Source organism: Scardinius erythrophthalmus, assembly GCF_964197995.2.
Source record: "Scardinius erythrophthalmus genome assembly, chromosome: 2".
NCBI classification, from domain to species: domain Eukaryota; kingdom Metazoa; phylum Chordata; class Actinopteri; order Cypriniformes; family Leuciscidae; genus Scardinius; species Scardinius erythrophthalmus.
Window position 1 is genome coordinate 24,095,420 of NC_138222.1, and position 21,585 is coordinate 24,117,004.

The 21,585-nt window shown below is 37.5% G+C and overlaps 1 protein-coding gene across 1 annotated transcript; it reads left to right on the forward strand.

Annotated features, from left to right (window-relative positions):
- The first annotated feature begins 444 nt into the window (after positions 1-444).
- ppp1r14bb (protein phosphatase 1, regulatory (inhibitor) subunit 14Bb) lies at positions 445-20,905 on the forward strand. The gene is made up of 4 exons (XM_081358932.1): positions 445-1,259; positions 19,730-19,813; positions 19,909-19,941; positions 20,540-20,905. Exons 1-4 carry the CDS (start codon positions 1,059-1,061, stop codon positions 20,606-20,608), a joined length of 387 nt encoding a protein of 128 aa, XP_081215058.1. The 5' UTR covers positions 445-1,058; the 3' UTR covers positions 20,609-20,905.
- Positions 20,906-21,585: the final 680 nt, after the last annotated feature.

Genomic DNA, 21,585 nt, shown 5'->3' on the forward strand with positions numbered 1-21,585 from the left:
AAGCTATTTTAATTAAATATTATGATGGCACATGGATTTTAAAGAATAATGATGAAAAATAATAAATCACTTGGAATAAATACTGCAATATTCCAAAGAAAAAAAAGAAGAAGATTTGTCAGTTTTGATTTCAGGGTGACTTTAACTCATAAAAGTTCTGGTTTGGCTAGTTAGCTAGATCCTGCTGTAACAGGCCTGTTGAGTGAGGAAAAAAAAATGTATTCCCTTTTATAGACTTTAATTCCCTGATCTATAAAATAGAAGTTACTGATAAGTAGACACAAAATTAAACAGACAAGTCTTAACAGAGTTCAAAATATCACATGTAGATGCCAATATTAAAGAAACCTTTTGTTTTTAGTCCTCACTTATTTTAGCAACTCACTTGAAATAACAGGATTATCTGGTTGTATTTAGCCTGAAGTGAGGGTTGGTTAACTTATTAGTCAGCAATAGAGACAGGAAGAGAGAGAGGCTGTCAGAGAGGGAGGGAGAGAAAGGACAGCCTGGCTCAGAGGGGGTTACACACACACACACACATCACTCGGGTGAGAGAAGCAGAGTAGGAAAAGAGAGGAGGGGGAAAGGAAGGACAAAAAGAAGGGGGACACTGCACTGTTTGTTTTCGTTTTTATTGCTTCGAATAAGATAAAAGGAACGCTGACGTTTCTCTTTAAACGAACGGTTAAATCATTGCAAACGGCTTCCATTTTTATTTAAAGGAAAACAGAAGGCCACGAGGAAGACGCTGGAGTTTGAAGTGATTTGAGCGTTTGTGGCATTACTTTCTAAAGCAAAAGGAGACACGCGGTTTGCAGTCCTGTAAGTGCTTAGCGGCTTTATAGATTGGTACAAGACCAAGCGAAACAAACAATCAAATATATAGTTACTTCATATGACTTTAGAAATATTATCAAGTAGTTGCCAAATGTCATTGAGTTCCGCGAGAAGGAATAAATAGCTTTATTAGTGGCCTTTTAAATCACACTGCTCAACAAACACGGGGAAGAAACCCCTATCTTCTTACCAGCCGGTTATTCACAGCATATTTGCGGACTATGGCGGCGGTAACAAGTCCAGAATCGAGCCAACCAGCTCGCGTTTACTTCCAGACGCCCACCGGCTCAACCGAAGAAGCCGAGACCCCGGCCCGCAAGCAAGGACGGGTCACAGTGAAATACGACCGGAAAGAACTGAGAAAGAGACTTAATTTGGAAGAGTGGATTATTGACCAGCTAACGGATCTCTACGACTGTGAGGTAAGACTCTTTGTGAAAGCTTTACTAAATAAAAGTAAGATATAGACTATTCATCTTTTGGGATTGTATAGTGGATTCGTTTATTTACTAAACAAAGAGAAATGATAAAGTCCCCAACAGTTCAAGAGGTTATTCATAGATAAGTGCGCTTTTTAACGGTGATCAAGTGATCCTACGCAGCCACCGTAACATCATTACGAGCGAATGTGCAGAATAAGTAGCATTTGTGTCAATCTGCAGTTGACCCATATTTTACTTTGAAGAGACTTAAGGGAGAGCGCATTAGTTAGCCTACTACGTGTATTTCGACTTTATCTACCTGCGCGATATCGCGTAACGCGCGCTGACGTCACATGTTCGAAAATGTCGGTGAGAAGGATAACCTGATGAAACTATAATAATAGATTTTTTAAGGCGCGCAATTTAAACATTAAAGCGTATCAAAATTGGAAAAGGGGTGTGATGATGAGATTGACCATTTACCGTCTCGGGGGTGCTGTCGCTTCATTCTGATTCGAGATTCATTATAGGGATTTGTTTCCGTTCACTAAAAAATGAATTCAGTGACGCGCGTTCTGCAAGCTACATCGTAGTTAGGTGTCGAGAAGCGTGTTCCCCGCGTCCAAATGCGTACTTTGCTCTACTACTATAAGCCTACAGTCTATGCATAAATCAGTACTTTTGGCAGTAGGCTATTCATAAAACAGAAGTCAAATGATGTTTGGAAAATGTAGATATCCACAGATAGTTTAGTTGGATCAGAATTACCATACTTTTAGAATTCGACGAATGAATACAGTCCTGCACTATATAACGTTATGTGATGTCCTGTGACCTTTTATTTGTCACGTGACGGGCAACTTACAAAATATAATTTCACAAAAAGAATTCACTCAGTTGTTAAACAGGTACAATTTAACAATGAGGAACAATTCTACAGGAACCTTAATCTTACTTGAAAAGACAGTTTTTTTTTAATGCAATTTTCTTTTCTTCTCAACTCCCATGACCTTCTGAGAAAGAAACGTTTTGTTGGCCTTGTGACTCTTCTTCAGTGTAATAATAAATAAAAAAAGCACTAAAGATTAATTTAAACAGGCCAACTGGTTGTACAGGCTTCTTTTACATAGTCTTCATGTACATGAAGTCAAAAATGAGTGTTGAGACTGATCATAAACCTGTCTTAGGAGGGAAAATCCAGCCTTTTAACAAAAGAGATAAACATGTAGTTTTGCATATTCCTCATGTCTCTTGTATGTACCCTCCCCCAATCTATAACCACACAGCCAGACACAAACATGCCTCCTCACCTTATCCAAACCCATGCCAGCCTGTTAAATCCGCTTTGCCAACTTTCCTAGCTTTTTAGTAAACAATAATTTGTGACGTGGTGGTCCCTTGAGAGTCTTAATCCTTTTAATTTAAAACTACTTAAATTGTCAGAAGCCAGATAACCAATTTTGCCGTGGAAGGAGCCAGCGTTGCACACTGCCATAGAGAAGCAATCAAGTCATTATAATCTCACTTTCTTCACAGCAAGTGGTTGGTTTCCCTGGATGAGTGTGTAGTATTTTAAAAAGACCAGACAGAAATGCTTTAGTAACAATGCTACAGATGTGGCTTGGCGTTAAGGAAAATTGCTGCGGATAATAAAAGGGAGGAGAAAATAAAAATACTCACTAGGAGGGTCAAACATGAGGGAAGAAAATAATTTCTCAAGCTCAGCAATGTGTTTTCAGGGAATGATTGACTAATGACTGAGACATCATCGCTTGATTGGAGTCTCTTTGAAATCAGGAACTAATGGCAGTGTTAAATGAAGTTAAAAAAAGAGGATGCAAAAATCAAGGGAGAAGTAAACAGACAGTCATTGATGGAGACTAACAGACGGTCTGTGAAAGAGTTGGAGGGAGGGAGGTATAGAGAGGGACAGCTGTGGCTTTGGCCAGGAACACAAGGATGGCGTTGAGTGTTTTTCCTCCTTCCTTTCATTAACACTCACACAGTGTGTTGCACTTTGCTACATACAACTGCACTTTTTAACACGTTATGTCACATGAAATTGCAAAATAAATCTGATTTGGACTAGGTTTAAATTAATGAGTCAAGTGTGTACATCTGTACACTGACATGGTTGAGTAATAGTTTGTCCACGACTCATGTTTGCTACCAGTTCGTTCACTTTGGAATGAATCAGCAAATTTGTATATGCGGACAAGAAGGGAAAGGCAAATAAGCGAAAGAAAGAGGGGATGAAGGATACTCTGACGGGCTTAGGGGGAGAAGGAGAGGCATAATTGCAGTTTCTGGGATCATCGGGTTGATGCTGCATAATGGAGACTGCCGAGCCGTGAGTCATGACTGAAGGAAATGCCAGTGACAGGCGAAACTGCAGGAAGTGTGTGTATGTTGTGACTCTGATGTTTTAAGAAGGCAGTAAAGGTCACAGCAGTCCCGTGACCTCAGCTTTGGAGCCGTCCTTTTGTTTGTGCCCGTGCCGCACAATGATGAACCGTGTCAGGATGTTGAGCCGCTCTTTATATTGGCTCTATGTTTGCTCTGTGTTGAGTTCTCTTATCTCCTTCCTCACTCTCAGACCTTATTTGAATACTTCAGTTCCTCACCTGCTGGCTGCTGTCAAGCATCCCCCCTACACCTGTGTGAACGTGTGTGTGTGTGTGTGTGTGTGTGTGTGTGTTTTAGTGTGTAGGGGAAAGAACAGGTTCAGGCATGTCCTACAGTCAGAATGTATATTTAAAAAAGCAGCTTTGCATGTCTGTTAGAGATTTGCAAAAAAAAAAAAAAAACCCGCACACTATATACGACTTATTCTACACTACCGGTCAAAAGTTTGAGGTCAGTATGATTTTTTTTTTTATGAATGCTTCAGCAGCACAACTGAACATTTGATTTTATTAAGAAATGTTTCTTGAGCAGCAAATCAGCATATTAGAATGATTTCCGAAGGATCATGTGACTGAAGATTGGAGTAAAGATGCTGAAAATTCAGCTTCGTCATCACAGGAATAAATTACATTTTACAATGTATTAAACTATTAAAGTTATTTTTAAATTGTATTACTGTTTCAAAAGAATTCTGTTTTTATTGTATTTATGATCAAATAAAAGCAGCCTTGGTGAGCATAATTTCTTTCAGAAACATTAAAAAAATCTTCAGACTTTTGAACTGTAATGTACTGTATGTAGAGTAATAATACAGGGAGTTGGATCTCTGCATTTGTCTCAAAAGATTCTCAGATGTTGTTCACAGTTTTGAGTTCAATACACTCCCTTTAAGTAAACACAGAATTTCTCAGTAGAAATGAAGATGAATCATTCAGCTGTATAATAATGCCACATACCGGCAGGTATTTGAGATCATGAATAAGCCCAAACCTTAAGTTTTCATGATTTGTCATGTTTTTACATGAATTGTAGCAAAAACACTTGATCTGTTGATTTCGATGAGTTTTTTTAGCTTTTAATTTTGATTCATTTCAGTTTATACTCTTGACAGATACCGTATAACATCAAATTGCACTTCATGGATGATCATATCATGCACCGTGTCCCAATTCACATACTGTACTTCCTAAAGAGTAGAAACTGTTTACTTACGGTTATTTTTAGACTTTTCAGTTTGAGGACATGAGGCCGAAGTTTAAAAAAAAAAAGTTAATGAATACTATGCATATCAATAGTTTAAAGACGTTATTTTATAATGTAGTAGAATGTCTTCCATTCTCAAAAGTATCCAGCGAAGTATATAATTTTAGTTCTTAGTACAAGTGTGAATTTGGATGCAGCCATTGTCTTAATTTGCTCAGCATCTAACATTGTACCGTTTACATAACTGTATTTACACACCCACCCGCTAATCACAGATCCTGATTACAGAGAGGGAGAGATGAGTATACACACTAATGCTGATTGACTAGTTATTTTCCTCACTGTAAGCCTAAGAGTTAGCAACCTGTTAAGTCAACTTCATCTTGTGTTATGCAGTGAATGAATGTTTATGATGCTGTTCTGTTTGCAAATGTGAACAACAAACCATTTTAAATGGTCCTCAATCATAGACAGACTTATTGATCTCAACGTGCTTCAAAGCAGGAGGTCTTCAGATCTTGCCTTTTCTGTTGGCCACTCAGTGATCCTTATGTAAAAGACCTCTGAACCGGCTGGAAATAACCTTTTGTACACAGCCTAATTCAAGAGTAGAGGATTCAGCAAAGTGAACTAAGTTAACTTTTCCAAACAGACAGACTGTCTGGCTCTTTAGCTTGTTTATAATCCAGTTAAGTAATTCTGCTTCGGAAGGTTACTGTAGGTTGAAGCCATGAGAACCTAAGATAACAGGATTGGAGTGCACTATTAATTTGATATTTGATATTGGGTGGGTCACAATGGTTGACTAACAACAGACTAGTCGATTTTTGTTTTTCCCCTTTTTTGTTTAAAATGTGATATTTTTTGCATGCCTTGCTGATGGTATAGCCATACAAAGATTGTTACAGCAGATCCTTTAGTGTGTTTTTTTTAGCATCTGCCAAAAGCATTGCATTTTTAAGATGGCTTATCCAAAAAAAACCACGCACAATACCTGCGTTCTGTTCTGTTTTTTTGTTTTTTTGTTTTTGTTTTGAAAAATTCAATTTTGTCACCTGATGTGTGTTTGTGAATGTGACATAAATGTGTTTAGAGAGCTGGAGGGGACATGCAAGACTAGCATGGAAATCCAGACCCAAATCTGAAAGATTAAGGGTCTGGCATTGAGTAATGAAAATCGCCCAACTCGAGGGGCGGCACCAAGCATGCATTTGAAAAACTCTCCGCACGCACGACCAATCACAACAGTACACGGGGTGACGTATCCAGAGCCCCATACGCTTAGCTACCAGCGGAGCTAACTGGTAGATTAGACTCATGCCGGATCTGCTCGGCAAAACAGCAAAAACGCCCTTCTTGCAAAGGAACGATTTGATCGCTGTCTTCTGTTCCTCTTTTAGATAAAAAGCCAAGTCTAACTCGTTCATTGTAGCGGCCAAAGCCGTTTCAAACAACTGGTGTTCATCCATAGCCATCTTGCAATGTTTACTAATGACTTTGTCGCAGCGTTGTCGTCATCTCGCCTCTGGCCCGCCTATATCAGATAACCGGTTGTGATTGGTGCAGCTCGGCTACAAGGGCATAGTTAATGAGCATTATTACTCAATGCCAGAGCAACTCGCTGAGCAAATTCAAATTGTGCTCTCGCAAGAACTCTGGATTTCCAGGGTAATGCAAGACTGCCTTTATCTTCAAATTGAACCTCTAAATGAAGACGTAAAACAAAAAGTCAGATTTCCTCCTGTCTTAAACTCCAGTCTCCACATCAAAAACCCATCTGCAGGGCCTGAACTGACATCATCACCAGTCATCACCATATATCAGGTCAAAGGGTGTAGTCACAGCAATATATACCCTTCAGTCCTTTAATGATGCAGAAACACTTTCATTAGTCTAAAGGGCTTTGTGATAATTACCGCTAGAAACCTGTAATTACAGAAACTAGAGCAGCGGAGCACAGTAACGTTTGCCCATTTTCCTCTACGATTTCCAGCTTGATGTTAAGGCTGTTTCTTCTCTGTGTTTTTTAGCTATATTCTTGCTGGTATTAAAAACTCTTTTTGAAGTGCCCAGTTCTGAAGGTACTCAGTGGATTAGTGGAATTGTGGGTAACTTGGTTTCAATCAAGTACGAATAGAAATATACACATGCACAGACATGCATGCGCACACACTTGAAGGCGCCCAGACTGAATATCCTAAAGTGCTCTAATCTAGGGAATATGATGAACGCTTGCCTGCTTTATTCCGCTCCAGAAACGACAGATGAGAGAGAGAGAGAGAGAGAGAGGGGCGCTTGCAGGTCTTGCCCTGTTTGTGTTTCTCTTTATCACCTCTGCTTTTTCCACTCTTCTCCCCTCCAACTTGTTCTATCTTTAGAAAGAATGACCACAGAGCCATATTTTAAAAAGACTACAGCACACATTATACACCATATTTATTGATTCAAGATCTCATGATGTTTTGCAATGGCTATCCCATATCAAACATCACTAGTGATTTAGTGATGTTTAACTCATTTAACTCAGGGATTCCCAAACTTTTTTTTTTTGTCAGCCTAACCCCTTTGACCTAAAATATTGACTTGAAGTACCCCCTGAAACTTTAAGTTAGTTTTTCAGTAATTTAATAAGAAATCTGCATGTTTATAGCATGTGCATAGTTCTCTGAGGTTGGTTAATGGCCACATGACATGCAGGAAAACTATATATATATATATATATATATATATATATATATATATATATATATATATATATATATATATATATATATATATATATATATATATATCTTATTGGGTTTTCTTTTAATTGTTTTCTTTTAAAATTAGTTCATTGTTTCTTTGCAAACCCCAGTTCGAGGTTCTCTAACAGCTTTGAAATAAATATGCAAACAGGAAACCAACTAATAAAGATGTTCAGACACACAAAAGTGTTTATTAAAAGCATACTATATTACATAATACAGAAATTCTGTTTTAAAGATCCAGTGAAAAACACTTTCTGTCCTGTGTTGACTCATTTCCTGTTGAACAGGAAGTTGGTATATTTTGTTATGACTGGATTTTAATAAAGGTCCAACTGTAAATATGTTTTGTCAGTGTGTAGAGGTTTACTTTTTTCAGATTTACCGGGGTAATAACAAACAGAGTGGATGGATTTGTACCACAATATAATGGTTTTGTACACGCACTGCGGACAAATATGTTCAATAATAATATAAAAGTGAATTTGGCATAGTAGGTCCCCTTTCACTGTAAAATGATTGTGATTTTAACGGTAAAATACTGTAAAAATTCTACAGTGAAAAACTGTTTATTGGTTAACAAAGTTTCCGTACTATATACAGTGAATAACTGTGATAGATCTAACTGTGCATTTAATGTAATTTTACAGTAAATACCGTACAGTAAAATGACTGTGCAGCTTCTATATATTACTATTTATTTTCTTGTAAAAAAAGCTGCTTGTGATGAGCTTTGATTCATCATGTGACTCATCATCACCACTGTGATTGGTGGTTGTCAGAGTATTACAATGGTACAAAACAGATATTAGTACATCGATAGGTCAGTAAATTAACATTATATCAGATAAAGAAATACTTTGTTTACTGTAATTTTGAGTTAAGTCTGTAATGATAGGTTGGGTTAAGTCAGACTGAGCCTAAATATATTGCTCGCTTTCTATTAGTCTCAAATCTCTAACAATTCTGTGGGTTTGCCAGTTGATTAAGCTTATGGACTGATTGCGATTCCTTTCATTTCGTTGAGGTCATTATTGTTTCTCTTAATTAGGCCTCTCTGCTTGTCTCAGACTCAGCAATCCATCCAATCACAAGAGTTCTTACATTTTTCTTTGCCACTACAGACATCTGGATTTTCTCTAATGGCTGTTTGTGGCTCTCCTTTTCTTACTGCTTTAGTTTTTACATTCTTTGTCAAGAAGGAAGTGGGAGGTCAAATGTGTAGTGAGTGACCTGTTGATTTGGTGTTTGTGTGTGTGTGTGTGTGTGTGTGTGTGTGTGTGTGTGTGTGTGTGTGTGTGTGTGTGTGTGTGTGTGTGTGTGTGTGTGTGTGTGTGTGTGTGTGTGTGTGTGTGTGTGTGTGTGTGTGTGTGTGTGTGTGTCATGTTCAGCAACAGTATTTCTATGGAAACAGCTCCCATATGAGCTGGTCTCTTATAAAGCATGCTATCCCTCCCTGGGGTCATTCGCTACATAATATGAAAATACACAGCCCATCTGACTCTCTGTGACTTTGTTGGTTTAGAATAGAGTAATTAATTTCTTTCTTATTTAACACTATATTTTCAGCTTGTGTAAAATGTAATATTAATTTACAAGCATATTTAAAAAAAAAAAAAAAAAAAAGACCAACAAAAGATCTAATCCTTTGTCTTTTACAGTGTTGCTGTTGTTTTTATGAAGGTAAAAAGTCCATTTTTGTTTTAATGTAGGGAAAAAGTCTCGCTCACTTGTGTGTGTGTGTGTGTGTTTGTGTGTGTGTTGCTTGTTATTCGTCAATGTGCTCTCTACTGATAAGCCAGTGTGTGTGGAGAGACACCTCCACCCCTCATTGGCCCACTTCAGCCCAGCCAGAGGACTCGCTCCTGAGGCGGCATGTGTCCCGTCCTCTTCTCTCTGTCAGCACCACTGCTGTCATAATGTCAGACTGCAGCCGACTGAGAAGAAATCAATAGTACAGCACTGTGTGTGTGTGTGTGTGTGTGTTTGCATGAGATGGATCAGAGGTTAGTAAAGTGAGCTGGATGAGGTGGAGAGCGAGTGATTCAGAACAAACTTCAGTAGGTTTTAGGTTAATGAGATCCAAGACGTTTCACAATCTCTCTTGTCACTCCCCTCTATAGTTTAGAGTTCATCTGGGTGTTAGTATAGGCTACTATTTGGGATCATGACAGAAGACCCCATGAAATGGTTTGTTGAGGGCAGTTTTCTTTCTTTCCTGTAACATTTTCTATTTAAACAGGAAGCTTGGCCAAGGCATATCAAAGGGCATCTGTTTTGTCTTATCACTGAATCATTGCAGTCGTCATATATACAGCAGCTTCTGTGTAATGCCAGACCAGGCATGTCCATTTTTGACTTGAATGTGCAAGGCTTCCAGTGTCAGTTACTTTATTTAGCTGTACAAAAACAATGCTTGATTATTGCAAACCGTTAGGTATAAGGCATTTCATCTGAATATCATCATTTGTGATTTAGTCTAAACAGTTTTGAGGTTAATTGATCTAATTTTGTGTCTCTGGAAAATAATGATCTATGACATTGTATTATGTTGAATATCATTTTTTTTGTGTGTGTCTAATTGTTAATGAGGGACTTTTACTCCATTAGTCTAAAAACATTAATGGGTCCAAAAGTTAGAGGTAAGCAAGAAGAAGATAAAAACGAGACGCTTGGGGTACAGATGTCAACCCCCCAGAATTGACACAGATGGCCCCAAGTGGCTTGTTGCTACTAGTGTTGTTATTTTTAAAATATAATAATTATTGTTATTATTCAGTATTTCCATGAATTAGATTTACATTTCAGACAACTTTGCTTTCATTAAATCCAATAGGTTATTTTTGTGAAATTATTAAATTTGCATTCATAGTGTTGCTATTATGACAAATCTTCAATTAAAATATGGGCAATTAAATAGGTAAATATTCATATGCCTGTATAAGTCATAGAATCATTTTACCGTTCAGTTAATTGGCATTCTCTCATGTTCAAAGGAAATAGCTTATTCTGCTCTCCTCTGAGAAATCTAATCCCATCCGAATGTGAATGTCTGTGATTGCTGATGTTGTATTATCTTAACGCTGCTCCTCATGTGTTTTTTGACCTACCTGAGCTACCGTCTGCACACCAATCTTCAGTGTTTGGTGTTCATTTCATTGCAATATGAATTGTATCCAACAAAAAATATCATTAAAATTGTAGTGAATAGAGCAAAATCGCAGAAACTGTGAAGACTGCCCATTTTAATATCAGTGTCAGGTAAGAGTAAGATACATAGATTTTCCTGCTCACTTATGGAAGTTTATTATAAACCGCCACTGCTATAAACTCGTAAAGTTTACTTAAATGTTTTTTTTTATAATAAATAAAAATCATATTAACAAATGATAAATTAAAAGACATGTAGGCCTACATGATGCACGCACAACAGATGACCTTCTGTAACGCCCACGTCTAGAAAACACACACTCGCACCTCTGTAATAAACACAGAGATGTTAGTCCCGTCCGAATCGGTACTTGAAATCACAGACGTCGAGTGATACGAATTGAAAACTAGATTCTTGATCAGTAAGTCATCCGAACATTTAAGAGCTGGTGTATTTATTAAAAAAAAAAACATATTTTCTCACTATCATGGAATTAATCATTTTTTCCTGTGTTTTGCCCCAGGATGTAGGTTTTTACCAACAGCTAAAGCATGTAAAGGAAATGCCTGAATTACTCTTCCAGTTATTGGATGTTGTTGTGCATTGATGAGAGCTGGTGGTGAATGTGCACACCTGGACTGTAATGTAATTTGTCTCATGGGTAATATTAAGTGACTTTTTGCATAGGCTCACAGTAAAAGCCTGAGAGAAAGATTGTGTAAATATGAGAGAGATTATGTGGGTGTAAAGGCTCTTAGATTTGATAAATTCAAACCAATGGAAGTGATTTTTGACACCCGTTTCTGATATCTATTTCCTCCATCCGCTCTCTATGCCTTTTTTCTTCTCGATCCTCTTCATCTGTACTCTTTCTTCTCTTATCTTGACATCAGAGATTAAACAACCTGCAGTAGAAGTGCTGGCACTTGAATATGTGATCAGATATCAGGCTTAAATGACTGTCAGCACTGAGCAAATACGCACATGCATCAGAGCATAAAGAGCGTAGAACAACATGTGCGCAGATAGAACAAACACTTCATGGGAACGTCTCCTTAAGAGAAGACACTTTGAAATCAGAGTTATTAACAACTTGGTTAAAGTTTTAGCAGAGACTTTGTCTAGAGCGTGGTAATATGTGTCAATGAGTATGCTGTGTCACAGTCACCCCCTTAATTTAGCAAACTGTGCTTAATTTTTGTCATATATTTACCATATATTTAGATATAACATACCATATATTATATTTAGAGATATACTCTATTAGAAAGGGCTCATCTTAATACAGCATGAGGAAATATGCATTTTTATGATAAAAGCTTGTCAAGTCAGGTTTACTTGGAACAGATTTCTTCTGAGCAGCTTTACAGATACACAGGAAATAGAGAAAGGAAAATATCCAATTTCGAGAATCAGTCATTTAAATTATAATTAATTGCAACAATAATTTGAACTATAAAGCAGCTCTAGCCTAGATAATGTCATGACGTCAATCTCTGTCCTTCTCGTGTATCATCTTACGCTCAGAGGATGTTCCGGGTTCAATACAGGTTATGTCAATGTCATCTGTGGTTTAACGTTGATTACAAGAGAAAGTAGGCTAGCTAATTTTACATTCATTTAATTAGGGACTTATAAGGTTTTAAGAATTTCTCTAAGTTTAGAGAATAGTGAAGTTAACACCACAACTATAACGTTAATGATACAGAACACTGTTGTTAGAATTAGTTCTCCAGCTGATGATCAACGATAAAAACACTGACAGCCAGAATCCACCCAACTTTTAAGAGCTCAAGAATTAAAGGGATAGAATGAAATTATTATTTTTTTTTACTAAATTACTAAATTTACTCATCCTCAAGTTCCAAACCTGTATGAGTGTCTTACTTCTGCTAAACACAAAAGAAGATATTTTGAAGAATGTCGGTAACCAAACAGTTGATGGACCCCATTGACTTCCTCCATTGTATTTATAGGCCTTTAGTCTGTTTGGTTGCCCATATTCTTCAAAATATCTTCTTTTGTATTTAGCAGAGGAAAGAAGTTTGGAACAACATGAGGGTGAGTAAGATGTTTTGGGTAAACTAACCCAAAGAGGCAAACAACTGCAGTGCTCTTAATAAACAGAGCGTTAAATTCCATGGGCGCTATTATATTTATTGTTCTTGGTGTAAAGAGGCTTTAATATGATATTAATCGTTTACTGACCTTGTCTATTATGTAGTTCTATCCATTTTTTCCTTCACTGTCATGATGATGTAACTAGGCAACTTTTGTGCTAGACATTCAATGATATACCATAACAGTATGTGACGTAAATCTGTAAAGCACTGTTTACATGGTGAAATTGTTTACATACCATGGAAATTACATTGGAAACTCATAACTAGCAGTTCATCCATTTAAAAAAAAGTATTCCCTCCTAAAAAGGATAATTTTCTATTCAGACAAATAGTGATTTAACACAATTCACAAATACACCCTTCACATTTTGGCTTTTAAACCCTCTGTAACACTAGTCTTGTGTACTTCCTTTGTTAGTGCTTCAGCTGTAAAGTTTTTCCATATATTTTTCCATTAATAGAGCTTGGCTTGTATTGAACCCGAAATATTGTCTGCTTTTACTCGAACATCACTCACACTCTGAGGATATTGAGAATACTGAGGATACAACATCATATGCTTTGGGAATATGTTACTATATAATGCTCGTTATTGTTTTGGACGAGGTTGCGTAGGAATTGAAAGCCTTTTGGCTAAGTTCAAGTAATGTCTAGCAACTCAATGGCCCTGCCAGTGAGTCCATGTTGCCACCATCCTCATCCTTCGTGATGAAGACAGCTGTATAATGTAGGTCAAACTAGCGCAAGTCTGAAACCCCCCTGCTCTCATAGTGTCACATCAGATTCACCATAACCGCAAGAGACCTGTTGTGCTGTAGATGCTCATACACATATGCTGAATTATAAAGGTTACACACACACACAGACACACATTTCCAGACATGAATGCAGTCATCCATAAATCCTGGGTAGACATGTTCTCCGTGACTAAAGCAACTCAACACACCTGCACATTGACCGACAGGTTGACTCACATGGATATAAAGACTTGGTCTCAGTCTCAGACATCGTCCGTTCACTGACTGTCTGGTGAATATTACAAGAGATGCCTGAAATCGCCAGTTCCAATCTGATTGGCTGGAAACAAAGATACTGCTCAAAGTTTTTTCCCCCCATCCTTGTCTGTTGTGGTATCATCAAGTTCAGATCTCAGAAATTGGTCAGACTGTTCCTTTCCAAGTGGGTTCAAATTGTATGCCGATAGTCAGAAGTCTGGTCCTGCAAGAGTACACTGCTTGTGTTTGACCTTTGTGTATATAACACTACCAATCAAAATATTAGGGTCAGTGGTGCAATTTTTACTTTATTTTTTTTTAAAGAAGTCTCTTATGCTCTTATGCTTAAGTTTATTTGAACAAAAATACAGTAAAAAAAATAGTAATATTCTGAAGTATTATTGTCATTTTAACTAGCTGTTTTCTATTTCAATATGCTTTAAAATTGAGTGTATTCTTGTGATGGCAAAGCTGAATTTTCAGCATCATTGCTCCAGTCTTTAGTGTCACATGATCCTTCAGAAATCATTCTAATATTCTGATTTGTTGCTCAAGAAACGTTTTTTATATTGTCAATGTTGGCAACAGCTGTGCTGTTCAGATGAAAACATTTTTTTTTTTTTGCTTTTTTGGCAGCAAACACTTAAGATGGGTTTGGTGCACACAGGGATAAAAAAGTACCCCATGTGTAAAATAAAATACTCTGCTGTATCTTTAATGCTGTGGGCCTAATTTTCTGCCAGAGGTCCTGGACATCTTGTTCAGATACAAGGCATCATGGATTCGCTCTAATAACAACAGATAAAAAAATCAAAACCTGACAACCTGTGCTAGAAATCTTATAACGGACCATGTTTGGATCTTCCAACAGGACAGTGATCCAAAAACAAACATCAAAATCAATACAAAAATGGGTCACTGAGCACAAAACCAAGCATCTGCAATAGCCATCCCAGTCCCAGACCTGAACCCTATAGAAAATGTACCCTGGAAATCCAGAGTTCTCGTGAGAGCACAATTTGAATTTGCTCAGCGAGTCACTCTTTATTGAGTAATAGTGCTCTTTAACTATGCCCTTGTAGCCGAGCTGCACCAATCACATCGGTGTATCTGATATAGGCAGGCCAGAGCCGGGCTAAACAGATGACAGACAGCGCTGCGACATATGTGAATGACATGTATTGTTGTAATGTAATGACATGACATGTGATGCGTGTGACGTGCAACACAGACACGCTACGCAGTTACACTACATGAAAAGACTCGAGGCCCAGAGAGAAGGAAATGAAAAGTGGAATAAAGTCGTTATTTTTGTTTGTTTTTGCGCACACAAAAAATATTCTCGTCGCTTTATAAACTTAAGATTGAGCCACTGGAGTCACTTGGACTATATTAACAATGTCTTTAATACATTTTCTGGGCCAGCAAGTTATAGTGTCCATAAGCCTGCGGAGGAGTGATCCAGTACTCAGATTTCATCAAAAATATCTTAATTTGTGTTCCGAAGATGAACGAAAGTCTTACGGGGTTGGAACAACATGAGGGAGAGTAATTACTGACAGAATTTTCATTTTTGGGTGAACTAAAGGCCCGTTCACACCAAGGACGATAACTATAAAGATAACAATAAAGATATAATTCTAAAAATCGTTCTCCATATTAAAGAATAACAGAGTTCACACCACAACTATAACGATAAAGATATGAGGAACGATATCATTGGGATCACTTTCAGAACGATTTTTTTCCAGCTGTCGAACGATAAAACACTAACAGCCAATCAGAATCCATTCTAATTTAAAGGGCTCGCGCATTTAAAAATGGATCTGGATCATCCGGGCGCGCGCGTGCTTAGAATAAAAAGACCGCGCGTTATCGGTCGTTGGTGTGGACGCATATATAGTTATCTTTATCGTTATCTTTATAGTTATCGTGCTTGGTGTGAACGGGCCTTAACCCTTTAATCTTTCGGATTTGGGTCTGGATTTCCAGGCTATAGAAAATGAGTGGGTTAAACTGAAGAGAAGAAGCGCCAACATGGATCTGGGAATCTGAAGGATCTGGAGAGATTCAATTCTTTTACTTCAATGAAAGAATAGATTTTTGCTATTTAAAAAAAATTAAATATCAAAAGGATTAACAATGCAGATTTATCTTTGATCATATTTACCAAGGGGGCAAATAATTCTGACCAGCACTGTAAATGTGGCTGTGGTCACTGTTTGATCTCATGCTTCATTAAGTAGCCTAGTTGACACTGTATTCCCGTTTGTGTTTGTTGCTGACAGCACTGTTTAATGGGAGCTCCTTCACAACAAGTGTGCATGACAATTGTAGAATATTATGCATTTAAATTGCATATTTTAACATATACAACAATATTTTATCACGTGCAGTTTGCAGGCTGTTGTGAGTATAAATGTTTAGGATCTGGGCTGGCAGATGACAGTTGTCACAAAGTTAAACGCAGTTAACTTATTTAATTATTGTTTGAATTGTTGAATATTTTTTTACACAACAGCTATTCATTCACAGCGAAGAAATATTTAGCTTAACAATTACACATGAAAGTAAATTTGCAATAGAAATACAATGGCATAATTATTATTATTGTAACCTTTAAATAACAATCATAATAATTAGTAGCAAAAGACTTCTCTTTCACAAACTTTAAATTTATACCACAACCACAATCAAAGCCACTTCCTATAAATAAATCATATACGTGTCCTTGTTCTCTCTTTTCTCTACTGTTCTGCCTTTTAACTTCTGCTATAGTTTGTGTACTACTCTAGCTTACTCTTGACTATTGTTGATGACTATCGTAGGCACTTATTATTGCTTGTGATAAATGTAGCTTTGGATAGAAGTATCTCTGCTAATTTGCTAAATGTTATCAGACTCCTAAACATTAAAAAATAATCTATATTGGACATAAAACTACATCTCTAGCAAGGTACTTAACTCTTTTTCCCCAGGTGTCTTTACTTCTAATAAGTGTACAGTAAGTCGCTTTGGATAAAGGCACTTTATCCTCAGCTAAATGACCATTAATTGGTTATTAAACTTGGTGTAAATGACAAGCTCTGTGGATTTAATGAACCTCTAGGTGATTGTGAGAGACTTTTTGGTTATATTTGTATTTCCTGTCTTTTGCTCGGCTTTATGTAGCTCTTTTTATATTTTTCCTTGTCTCTGTGAGTGACTAGTAGCACATGGTGCCCACATGTTGTGCCTTACATTCTTTGTCTTGTGTCTACACACACACACACACACACACACACACACACACACACACACACACACACACACACACACACTTACATTCCAGTCCCTAGCAGCCAACTCGAGTGGTTTTTACAGCTCATTCTCTCCTGTGTACTCATGCACCCTTTAGTTATATGTGCACTACTCGGTCATAGACACAAATTGAAGGTTTGTTAATTCAACAGAGCAATTAAAGCTTCCATTCACATGTGACGGTGCCATGGCAATATCAGTGTGCGTGAATGAACTGTAGTGTGTGTGCTTGTGTTAGTAAGAGAGAGAGAGAGATTTGGGCAAGGGGTAGTCAGGCAGGTGCAATGACAGCTGGTCTGGGCTGCTTAAACCGAGGGGGAGGAAGAGCGCGGTCAAAAGACGAAGTACTGATAGTAGCATCGAGAACGAGAGTGAGCGTTTGAATAAAAAAAAGGATCAGCTCTAGAAATAGACCCGTTCTTGCATGTGCCTTTTGATTTTCCATTGTGAAGCAATGGGCAGTTTCTCTAGACAGACGATATTTTAATATGCCGTATGAGTCACTGCTCCAGAACCACAATGAGCTTATGCGTGTTCATAAGACACGTGTGTATGTGTGTGTCTGGAATTGGAAGATGAAGTGTGTTTTGGAAAGGCTCTGAAGGAGCAAATGTTTGCAGAACAGGGAGAATGGAAACGTGAGAGAGAGGGGGGTTTGCGAGTCTTGTGAAGACCATTTATAGCTTGCGGGGAGAGAGACGTATTCACTAGTCTTTACTGAAAGAGACAACTTTATAGAAAGAAACCAAATTGGCAGACTAAAGGGACGAGACGGGGAAAAATACAGCAGCGTATAATTGAGGTTTGGAGTCTCCACTGGCACAGTTGGATTTTTACTCTTAAAAACAGAGCTAAAACTAAAACATAGGGATATATAGAGCGTTTGAATTTGAATCTAGGTTTTGATTTGAATTAGAGTTATTAGGGAACTTGTTGAAAGCCAAAGGCATCTGATGGCAGACTAACAGTATGGAAAGAAAAACAGACAGATCTGTTTCATGGCCAGCGCCTTTCCAACAACCCAAGGCCAAATATGTGAACTGGACTGATAAAAATAGCCAAACACGGCAGTATTTCACAAAACAAACATGCTTATCTGAATCTGCGCAAAATCACATTTGGGCGCAAAATCACTTTTGGTCCCAAATGTTTTGCTGCTGTATATGCGTTCAACTTCCCTTTTAGTCTTAGTCATGGTTAGATGATGCTGGAATTTGCCAGCCTGGATGAATCATCACATCTTTAACATATTAAACTGTCAATTAATCTCTTCCTCATCATCAAACAATATACATATTTTAAGATGGACGGGCTTTAATAGTGAAATCAGACTATATGTAAATACACAGCAAGCAATGACATGTTGATATGGAAAATAGGGTAACACTTTATTTTACAGTGTCCTTGTTACATGTAGTTTCTATAAATAACTTTAAATTATGCATAATTACATGCAGCTAACCCTAAACCAAGCCTAACCCTATAATAAGTACATGTAGTTAACTAATATTACTCAGTACTTAAATGTATAATTACACAAGCTAGACATTTTTACTCCAGGGCAAGTAGACACTGATCGCAACACACACCAGTGAGTAACACAACCATCATTGCTCTAAATAGATGAATAAATTCCACTGAAGTGGTTAAGATAAGGGTGAAGCAACCGGAAACGTACTTGAATCAAACTTAGAAACTACCTTAAAAGTTTCTTCTCTCTGTGCTGATCTACTAACTGGAAAACTTTATTTCGTATTATGTACGGTTTTGCCCAAAGGCTGACTTTTAAAGGGATGGTTCACCCAAAAATGAAAATTCTTTCATCAATTACTCACCCTCAAGTTGTTCCAAACCTGCATGAGTCTCTTTCTTCTGCTGAACACAAAATAATATATTTAGAAGAATGTCGGTAACCAAACAGTTGATGAGGCCCATTGACTTCCATAGTATGGGAAGAAAAAAACCTATGGAAGTCAATGGGGACCAGAAACCATTTGGTTACCGACATTCTTCAAACTATCTTCAGAAGACAAACAAACTCAGAAGAAAGAAATTCATTCAGGTTTGGAACAACTTGAGGGTGACTATTAAGTAAATGATGTCAGAATTAAAATTTTTGGGTGAACTATCCCTTTAACTGTTTGTGTGACACAAGAGATACCTCTAGTGGTGAAGAGGCAGTATTACACATATCTTCATCAGCCCTGGTGGAGACGTAACAATAAACTGCTACTTGTGTACAACTACCTTTAAAGACAGATCTCCAGTCTGAGACTCACTTACATACACAAAACATTCCAGAGTCATCTGTGCAACCAGCGTCACTGTGTTTCCATTGTCTCTGCCTAGCTGCTCTTTCCCCACTGTGTTTCTTAGCCCTCTGGGAATACTGCTTCATTTCCAGGAGCTGTAGGGAATTACCAAGTATAGTTGTGTAATTTCCAATTAGCTGTTACTTCTTGGGGGTATTTGAATATAAGACGTATCCTTGATCCAAACAGATCGTTTCCTTCTGCTTCATGATGCTTATGCTTATCTGTCACAGGAAGAGGCGATCCCAGAGCTGGAGATTGATGTGGATGAGCTGTTGGACATGGAGAGCGACGTAGACCGTGCTGCACGAGTCAAGGTATCCGTCTGAAAAATGTCAGATTTAATTGTTTGTCTTCAATTTTTAACAGGCTTTACATTTGTATGACATTTCTTTCTCTTATTGTCCAACAGGACCTGCTGGTAGACTGTTATAAACCTACTGAAGTGAGTAAATTGTCTCGTATCTAAGAGCAGGCAGGGTTATTATAGTTAAAACCATTGTACCTTTAAAGAAAATAAACATGAACTGAAATAAAATAAGTTTGCCAAGGCAACATTTCTCGTTTTCTTTAGCGTAACTTGATGTACTAAAAATTATAAAAACCTACAGACATTTTTTTTAAAAGTATATAAATGACTTTTACTAAACTTTTAAAATAGAAGCAGAAAATATAAAGAGAAAAACTAATTCAAAATATCAATAAGAACTATAACAGTATCTGAATGAAACTGAAATAACACTCTTTTTTTATATCCTAATTCTGTGAAGAGATGGTGGAATTATGAGAAATGGGTTTAAATATGGCAATATGTACAGAGCTGAGAGCACGATACACATCAGCAGCTGCAAGCAGAAGTAATTTAGACAAATATTTGACTTATTCAAACAACATGAATTCTCTTTATAATGGGGATAATCAAATGTGCACAGTTCTAGGACTTATGGCTGTTCAAATTTTGGGGAAATCTGCAGAATCATAATCAACTACCCAACTCTCTGCTAAATTTGTTAAAAATTGTGCTCCTTTTTCTTCTTTCGTAGGTGTTTGTAGCTGAATTGCTGGACAAGATCCGTGGCATGCAGAAGCTCAGTACTCCTCAGAAGAAGTGAAGCTTCTCCCACCTCCACCAATCCTAAACCAATCCCATCCCTCCTTTTCCAATTTTAGGGGCGTGACTATTCACCCCTGAGCAGGTGCTCATCCAGTCCCGTTGCTCCTTTGCATCCGTTGGGGAGGAGGAGGCAAAGTTATGGAAGATTCAATCAGATCCTTATAAGCAGGGCTTATTTTTCTCATTTTGTTGATTTTATTTGTATTATTTGTATGATTTTATTCTATTTCAAATTTTTTGTAAAGGGGGGAAGATTTCATTGTTTTGAAATGTTATTAAACATATTTTCATGGTTGTTGTTTTTTTTTCATTAGTCTTTATGCATAGAATGGTTTTATTTTATAAACTTGGATTTTTGTTAGAATTTGGTTTCAATATGGTTTCAAAGCTTCCTGCTCTCACAATGAACACATGCACTAAAACCCTTTGTGAAACTGTGACGATCCTTGGTTTAAAATGACGTCAAAGGAGATCAAACAGAAGCGGCCTTGTGGATTTCTCTCTCTCTCTCTCTATTTTTGATCCTCCTCTTCCTTGAATAAGTGCAGGAACATTTTTAATTAAAGAAAAACTAATAAAGAGAGTGATTAAAGCTGTTATAAAGTGAGGGAGTTATTTTGGATTTGTGGTATTAACAGGGGAGGGAACTGTGTGTAGGAAAATATGGGGCTTTGATTATTATTAATGTTTTTTTTTTTTACACATGCCACACACACACTCTCTGAAATTCATGGGCATCACCACCCTCAGGAATCAGGAGGAATGACCACACACAACCACAGCTGTGGCTCTTGGGCCTCACACACATCCACAGATGTGCACACTGACTCTTCCAGAGAACGATTGGATGAGAGCAGGCTAGTCAAGCTGCAGTGCATCATGGTCACTGCCAAGTGTACGTTTAGAATGAATCCTCTCACATGACTCCTAAATCATCTCTCCCAGGAAGCCATCTGCTCTTTTTGTCTCAGCCAA

Excerpts from the sequence above, each read along its gene's own strand:
- ppp1r14bb (XM_081358932.1), top strand. The coding sequence starts at position 1,059 with ATGGCGGCGGTAACAAGTCCAGAATCGAGCCAACCAGCTCGCGTTTAC. Across the intron at positions 1,260-19,729 it reads CGGATCTCTACGACTGTGAG|GAAGAGGCGATCCCAGAGCT; the intron begins GTAAGACTCTTT and ends TATCTGTCACAG. Across the intron at positions 19,814-19,908 it reads ACCGTGCTGCACGAGTCAAG|GACCTGCTGGTAGACTGTTA; the intron begins GTATCCGTCTGA and ends ATTGTCCAACAG.